This window comes from Vicia villosa, linkage group LG7 (genome assembly GCF_029867415.1).
Source record: "Vicia villosa cultivar HV-30 ecotype Madison, WI linkage group LG7, Vvil1.0, whole genome shotgun sequence".
NCBI lineage: Eukaryota > Viridiplantae > Streptophyta > Magnoliopsida > Fabales > Fabaceae > Vicia > Vicia villosa.
Window position 1 is genome coordinate 65862544 of NC_081186.1, and position 8910 is coordinate 65871453.

At 37.9% G+C, this 8910-nt stretch overlaps 1 protein-coding gene across 1 annotated transcript; it reads left to right on the forward strand.

The window, feature by feature from the left end:
- Positions 1-7401: 7401 nt before the first annotated feature.
- On the forward strand, positions 7402-7977 carry LOC131619232 (nucleolar protein 58-like). Its single transcript, XM_058890353.1, has one exon. It carries the CDS (start codon positions 7402-7404, stop codon positions 7975-7977), a length of 576 nt encoding a protein of 191 aa, XP_058746336.1.
- The last annotated feature ends 933 nt before the right edge of the window (positions 7978-8910 follow it).

The window sequence follows — 8910 nt, forward strand, 5'->3', positions numbered from 1 at the left end:
AAGCCAGCATAAGCATAGTCAGGGTATAAGTGCAAGCATGGAATAAACAAGTTCAATGGGTTTGAGGAGATAAAATCATGGGATTGCATCATCATTGCATACATTCATCAGTATACATACAACATATGCATGTGTAAGCATTCACACATACGCATTATACAAACAGCAGGGGCATGTGCATAACACATAAGCATGATGCATACGCATTTACAAAACAAAATTCTACATAGGTAAATTTCGCGATAACACTCGCGGATAACCCTATTGGTGGTACAGGTAAATTCTGCGATAACACTCGCAGATAACCCTGGTGACATAGGTAAATTTCGCGACAACACTCGCGAATAACCCTACTGGTGGTACAGGTAAATTCTGCGATAACACTCGCAGATAACCCTGGTGACATAGGTAAATTTCGCGATAACACTCGCGAATAACCCTATTGGTGGTACAGGTAAATTCTGCGATAACACTCGCAGATAACCCTGGTGACATAGGTAAATTCCGCGATAACACTCGCGGATAACCCTATTGGTGGTACAGGTAAAATCTGCGATAACACTCGCAGATAACCCTGGTGACATAGGTAAATTTCGCGATAACACTCGCGAATAACCCTGTTGGTGACACAGGTAAATTCTGCGATAATATTCGCAGATAACCCTGTTGGTGCAGGTGAACTTGCTAGAACTATAGCAAGCAATCCTATTGGGGTCCACAAACTACGGAAACTTACTAGAACTATAGTAAGTGGGGGTTCACAAACTACGGAAACTTACTAGAACTATAGTAAGTGGGGGTTCACAAACTGCGGAAGCTTGCTGACCATAGCAAGCCAATTACACAACCAACAGAAGGTCCTCGCTATTCCTTTTCAGGAACCTTTCCAGGAAGTCTTCTTCAAGACGTATTCCATCCTTTCTAGGAGCTTTTCCAGGCATACAAGATTTTTCAAACGATTCCTCAACTGGGTTTATCGCGTTAGTCCCTCGGCAGTGATATTCTCCAAAACTTCAACAAACAATCAAAGGTGCTATCTTTCTTTTCAGAATTACTAACATACTTCGATTAACGTAACTGACAATCAGGCATCATTCAACTAACATACTTCATTCATACATAATGCATATGCATACATCACTCTCATTTATTTTGAGAGGCTCACTGCATCGTCCATTACATGCATCATCACATTGCATAAAAAGTGCCTTTTCAGGCCATGCTACAGTCAAAGCAAGTGGTTCCTTTTGAAATCATCTGCTTCACATTCTTCAAAAGAGAGGGGTATTTACCTTGGGTGGCATCTTTAAGCCCATCTCCCATGGAATTTTTTCCAACAGACGCAAATTTCAGGGCATTTTAGTGTCCAATCATCTTCTACCTTTAGATCACGATAGGCAGACGTGTCTATCTGATTCTTCAGGTTTAAGAAGATTGAACAGGGGCAGCTGTCATACCCCGAAATTTGCCCATCTCATTTCATCTGAAAGGTACAAGAGATTAGAGGTCCTCCAAAAAAAAAGGTCAACAAGAAATACCTTTTAGGTCAAAGCTCATAACTTGAGCATGGAAGATCCAATTGAGGTGGAACCAAAAGGAGGTTTCAAAGGACTCTTTGAACTTTCCAAAAAAAAAGTATTTGGACATGGTCATAGGGTAAATAACAAAAGAGATACATGGTTTAGAAGTTGGGCGATTTTTAAGATGTGCATAAAACCCTAAGTGAAGAATTTTGAATTTCTTGAGTAATGGGCCTAAGATTTCCACTTCAAACATGGTCATGACTTTATAGGAGACCTCTAAATCCATATCCATCCTTTTATAATTTTATTTACTATTTATTTGAATTTTTTGTTCATTTAAATATCAAATAAACTTATAAAAAATATCAAAATGAATGGATTAATTTATGTGAATCTTGTTTTAATCACCTAAGGGCCCAAACAATACCTTAAGAAAGGCCAAATTTCGTTCATGCATGGGGGGAGGTGTTTTAGCCAAAATTAGAAGAAAAATGTCATGAATACTCATGCAAAATTCCAAGGGATTCGAAAGAAGAGGACCAAGCCCATATTAAACCCTAAAGACACTCATATATATTCAAAAAATACTCAGCATACAAAGGGGGACGAAAAAAGGGTGGAGGAGGCTAGGGTTTCAATAAAAATATGTAAGAATTAAGGTGAAACCGTGGCAGCCCTTCTCTGCAAGTATGAAAGCACTCCTCACGTTATAATCTGTCCAGGAGACTCCTAACAATCAGTCCCAGGCCTCACATGTTCCCAGGGCGTCTCAAAACTCACCCCTTCAAACGCACCAAGTTGGTAAAACGTTCTGTGATCTCAAACTTCTACTTCTCGCAAACTAAACGAATGTGATGCACATATATTCATTCATACTAATGTTTAGATCGTTTTAGAACGTTAGGTTATGAGTTTTGGCGCAGGGGTGATCAATCACCATTATTAGGGCAAATAGAGATGAAGCTTTCGTCCTCACGCTTGCCAAGGTTTCAGACCTCAAGACCACCACCATCGAATTCAAAACATCATGGTTAGTGGATCTGGGCATGAGGTAAGACTGGTTGATGTTGATAATGGTGGGTTTGGAATTGCAGGTATGAAGAAGATGGATGCATGGGAAAAATCGCAAGAAAATGCGTAGCAATTTCTGCGACAGATTCCGCAGGAAAGGATGAAGGAGAAGATGAACAGTAATTATGAATGGTGGACCGCAGGTGCTCGGTTTTGATTGGGCAACCGATGGGGGTTCTCTCTCCTGGCGCGCGTGGCAGGCCCTTGTGGGCTAGTTAATGTTTCAAAGGATCTCCCCTTGCTCTGATTGGCTGCGTGCGATGGCACCCCTGGTCCACGTTGACTGTTTGAGTTGAATTCCCTATGTGTTTCTTTATTTCCTTTTTGTTGTTTTGAAGTTAATTATTAAACAAATGCAGCATTTCAGCCTAGTGGAAACACACGCAAATGGCAGGTCACAGCGTGGGTTCGACCCTTGCTGGTGACAAATTTATTTTTCAACTATTTTCACTTTGTGTTGGATCAGAAATCTGGTATGGGATGTCAAGGAATCTCTCCGGTGCACCCTCGGCTTATAGCCCTGGATCTCCAATAATCCACATCTAACGCATGCAAGGCTGGAGGTTTATCATGCACCTTCAAGGCTAATCAACACAGGATTCAAACCAGGTTTTTCATATATTTCTTTTTTTCTTTTTTCTATTTTTAGTGTTTAGGACAAATATAAATTATGTTTAAATTATTATTAAATTATTTATTTAATTTGGATTAGAGACTAAATTAGGATTAGGATGCAAATTAGGATTAGGGCCATTATTAAGAATTAGGATTTTTCCCGAGTGTTTCGATTATTTGATTTAATTAATTTAATTAATTTTAATCACAACAAACCCTATAAAAGTTACCCACATATTAGGGTTCACCCAATCCCATTGGCCAGTGGCCAAAATACTAGGATTCAATTTATTATTCGTTCCGACTAAATCCGTTGGTCGCGATGGTTAATAATCAATTAATTTAATTAATCAAATCCTATAAATTAAAATACTCATTATTTTGCTAAATGGTTTTAACCATCTTATTGGTTATGATGATTAGCATACCTTATCAATTTGTTATTATTTGTAATCGTATTAATCGATTATGAGGAGTAACAATACAAAATAAATGCATAAAAAATAATAAAATACAATAACCCGTTATTAGTGATAATCGAATCAATCGATTTGAATTGGTAATGGTACAAAATCCCTAATCTCTTGACTATGGTGATCAAACCCATTGATCATGGCGGTTAATTGTGTCAAATCAGGGTTGTACGCCCAAATCTAAAATAATCAAAACACGTCAAAACAAACTACGGATTTTCATCCTTATTCAAAACTACGATAGGCCATTCAAAAAACCTTCAAACCATTCAAATCAAACCTTGAGGGCGTACAACCCGTCCCCCGAACTACGTTGACTCTGATTCTCCATAAGGAGATACGTAGGCACTTGGCAACAAGGCGAGTCCCCCACCCTAAAATCTCAATTTTCCCCTTATTCAATTCTTTAGCATAAACCTTACCTTAATACTCTTAGCCATCAAACCTTTGCCTTAGATTCAAAGCCAATAGGAAAGGGTTGAGGGTGCCTAACACCTTCCCTCGACCCGAATATAGTATCTTACCCCGATCTCTAAACTGCATAGGGTTTCCTATTCGCCCTTCAGAATAGGTGGCGACTCTCTAAGTTAATTTTTTAGGCAGGTTGCTACAGTATGCTATATTCTGAATACTAAAGACCATTTGAACAAGTTTGATTCTAAAGCTCAGAAGTGTTTTCTACTTGGATATTCTGAACGCTCAAAAGGCTACAGAGTACACAATACTGAAACTCTGGTAGTTAAAGAATCAATCAATATCAGATTTGATGATAAGCTTGGCAATGAAAAGCCAAAGCAGTTTGAGAATTTTGCAGATATAAATATCTCTAACTCAGATCATGAAGAACCCAAAAGTAAGGATGTATCCGAAGATCAAGTTGCAGCGTATTTAGAGAATCTCAGAATATCTTAAGAGCCAACACGTAGAAGATCTTCTAGACTCAACTCTGCTCATCCAGAAGATGTTATCATTGGAAAGAAAGATGATCCCATCAGAACAAGAGCATTTCTGAAGAACAATGCAGAATGTCAATTTGGTTTAGTATCTTTGATTGAGCCAGCTTCTATTGATCAAGCTCTGGAAGATGCTGACTGGATAATTTCCATGCAAGAAGAGTTAAATCAGTTTACAAGGAATGAATTTTTGGATCTGGTTCCAAGACCTAAAGTTTTTAACATCATTGGAACAAAATGGGTCTTTAGAAACAAGCTGAATGAGAAAGGTGAAGTCATCAGAAACAAAGCCAGACTGGCTGCTCAGGGCTATAGTCAGCAAGAAGGTATTGACTATACAGAAACCTTTGCACCAGTGGCCATGTTAGAATCTATTCGTTTATTAATCTCATTTGCCACTCAGAATAACATCACTCTGTATTAGATAGATGTTAAGAGTGCCTTCTTAAATGGTTATATAGATGAAGAAGTTTATGTCCATCAACCTCCTTGTTTTGAAGACTCTAAGTCTCTAGAACATGTTTTTAAGTTAAAGAAATCATTATACGGATTGAAGCAAGCTCCTAGAGCTTGGTATGAAAGATTAAGTTCTTTCCTTCTGGATAATGGTTTCACAAGAGGAAAAGTGGACACAACTCTCTTTTGTAAAACCTTTAAAAAGGATATTTTAATTTGTCAAATTTATGTTGATGATATTATATTTGGAACATCTAATGCTACACTTGGAAAGGAGTTTTCTAAGTCTATGCAGGCAGAATTTGAGATGAGCATGATGGGAGAACTCAAGTACTTACTAGGCATTCAGATCAATCAAACTTCTTCAGGAACTTATATTCATCAGACTAAGTATGTCAACAAACTTCTGAAAAAGTTTAATTTGCCTGAAAGCAAAGAAGCAAAGACTCCAATGCATCCATCGTGTGTATTAGGTAAGGATGAGGTAAGCAAGAAGGTAGATTAGAAGATCTATAGGGGTATGATAGGATCTCTTCTATATCTAACTGCTTCCAGGCCTGATATTTTATTCAATGTATTCTTGTATGCTAGATTCCAATAAGATCCTAGAGAATCTCACTTAACTACTGTTAAGAGAATTCTTAGGTATTTGAAAGGTACTACTAATGTTGGTTTAGTCTACAGAAGATCTAAAGAATACAACTTAGTAGGATATTGTGATGCTGATTACGCAGGAGATAGAATTGAAAGGAAAAGTACTTCTGGAAGCTGTCAGTTTCTGGGAAGTAATCTGATCTCCTGGTACAGCAAGAAGCAAGCCACAATAGCATTATCAACCACAAAAGTAGAATACGTAGCTGCTGCTGGATGTAGTACACAGATGCTCTGGATGGAAAAGTCAGCTAGAAGACTATCAGATATATGAGAGTAACATTCCTATATTTTGTGATAATACTTTTGCTATCTGTTTATCTAAGAATCCTATTTTACATTCTAAGGCTAAACATATAGAGATTAAACATCACTTTATTAGGGACTATGTTCAAAAGGGTGTTCTTTCTTTAAACTTTGTTGATACAGAACATCAGTGGGCTGATATCTTTACAAAACCCCTTGCTGAAGATAGGTTTAAGTTCATTCTGAAGAACATCAGTATGGACTTATGCCCAGAATGAAGATAATGAGAAGATCTGATATATGGGTTAGTTTGAAATGCTTATTTATTTTCTTATTAGAGGTTCTGGTTATGTATGATCATTTAGATACTCTGATTGTGTTATTTCTAACGTTTCATATATCTAAGAATGATACAGAACTTCTGTTAAAGCAAAACAGTTGTCACTAGCTATTCCAGATGATGACCACGTGTTCATTCTGAAGGGACAAGCATGCGTGCAGTTGATGAGACACCGCCCTAGGTAACTGTGCAAATCTTTTCAAATCTCATGTTATCTCCACTAACATCTCTCAAACATTAAATGTGACTGATTCTCTGCATTCTGTAACTGCTCTCATTCAGAATTTCATTGCATTTTGTTTTCACGTCTGTGTCTATTTAAACATAAATCATATTCATTTTACACTTTTTTCACACATACATCATCTTCGTTTATGCATTTATGTCTCTTCTTATCTCTTTTCAAAAACCCTAAAGTTAAGAAACCACTTAATCTCAAGCAGTCTTCAATGGATTCTTCAAACAAGAAACAAGTTGGTTCGTCTTCTCAACAACAAGAACAAGATCATCAGCAACAACAAAATATTCCTCAGAAAACCTGTCTGATTCCTTTGAACGAATTAGAAGTTATCGCTGAATTGATGGTCGATTTTGATAATCTGGAAAAACATGACATTCATCTGACGGAAGACATGAAATTTCAAGGTTGGGAAGCATTCTTCTATCGTTTGTGTGGACCAGTCTACCTAGATTTAGTTAAAGTGTTTTGGGTTCATGCTACAATCATGCCAAAAGCAATTCTGTCGTTTGTTCATGGCGATGAAATATCCATCACAGAAAATCTTCTCAGAAGATTGTTTGGTCTGGAAAATGTTGAAGGTGTTTCTGGAGCAATCATTGGAAGAACGGACTAGGATGCTGTTTATACAGAAATCTTCAAAGCTGGAAAAGAGTCTACAATCATCAAGGAATTGAAGGATTCCTACAGAGTTTGAGCGAAGATCCTTCTGGGTTGCATCTACCATAGAAAGGCAACTGTTTCTTCTAACTATGTGAACAAGGACCAATAATACATTTTGTATTGTATTGGTAAACAAGAGAAAGTGGATCTTCCTTACATCATTTTCAACCACATGTGGAATCATGTGAAAGACTCTAGGGAGGAAGCCAAAATGAAGTCTACCAAGTACAAAAGGAACATCATTCCTTTTGGAAGGATAATCACAGATCTTCTGGTCCATACTAGATTAGTTGGTGATCTGGAAAAGGCTGGATTTATTAAAGATCCTTTTGCAATGTGTGGAAGTTCCTTGAATGCCCACACTTTGACAAAGATGGATCTGATTGAGACAATTGCTTCTACTCCCAGCGTGGATCATGCAATCTTGACCAAAAAGTCTCCTGCTCTGGCTGATTTTGAATTGTTTTTAAAAAATGAGCATCCAAACATTGTTGTCAGCTATCTGAAACTCTGTAAAGAACAAGGTTCTGCGTATGATCCTGTGTGGATAAGCAACCGACAGCTTTTCACTATAGTTGATCTAATACCAGAAACAGAGGAACAGAAAAAGAAGAAGAAAAGAAAGAAAGAACACCCAGAAGGAAGGAAAGAAATGAAGAAAAAGAAAGAGAATAAAGAACTGCCAAAAGTTCAAGAAGAGAATCAAGAAAAAGGAAAAGAGAAGAAGGAAGAAAAGAAGGAAGAATAGAAGGAGAAAAAGAGGAAGACTATTGGTGATGGATCTTCCAAGCCTCAGAAGAAGTAAAAATCTTCAGGTATTGTTATTTCTGAGCCTGTTTCTACTCCTGTTTTAATTTCACAAAATGTATCAACAGAAGCTCCGCCAGAAAATTCACCAGAAAAAGCCCCAGAAAATCTTCCTCCAACCACCAAAATTTCTAACCCTCCATCTTCTGTTTCCCCAAGTCTAAAGGCAAACAGCCTATTCTTGATTCTGAACCTCCTGTTTCTGAACCAATTCTAGAACCAACACCTTTAAACACCGTCATTCCTCCTCATGCCATTATCTCCACCTCTCAACCTCCCCCACATTCTAACTATGAACCTGTTGTTGACACTGCTGTGTTCTTCAACCTCCCCTCACCAGAATCATCATTTTCTGATTCCTTTATTCGCCTCATGAACTCATACAAACCTCAAAATAATCCATGATCTGACCCCGTTGTCATAGTCTTAGACTCTAACAATGAAGCTGAATCCTCTCTTTAACCATCCTTTTCAAACACGTATTTTATGCTTAATAGAGAACCTCAACCTTATGCTTTCTTTAACCCAGAAAAACCAATTTCCATCCTCAATCCAAAATCTCCAATCTCACCTCCCAGAATAAACCCTCCAAAACCTTCTGTTGATGCACATTTTAATTCATTAAATCACAAGGTCAGGACAGGGTTAGAAGTTCTGAAGGTTGCTCATGATTCCAAGCTGGATCATGTAACTGCTGGAAAGCTTTTGCCGAGGAAGTGCAAGCTGAGTTTCTGGACCTCCCGAAGGACTGTCTTGCTGACGCTCCTGTTCCTGCTGGACTGTTGCTGGATTTTGGCAGTGGAAGGTATTATCATCCTATCACTGACTGGAGGCCTCTAGAAGAGAAGCCTTTCATTAAAGAAATGGAAGTTGA

Excerpts from the sequence above, each read along its gene's own strand:
- LOC131619232 (XM_058890353.1), top strand. The coding sequence starts at position 7,402 with ATGTGGAATCATGTGAAAGACTCTAGGGAGGAAGCCAAAATGAAGTCT.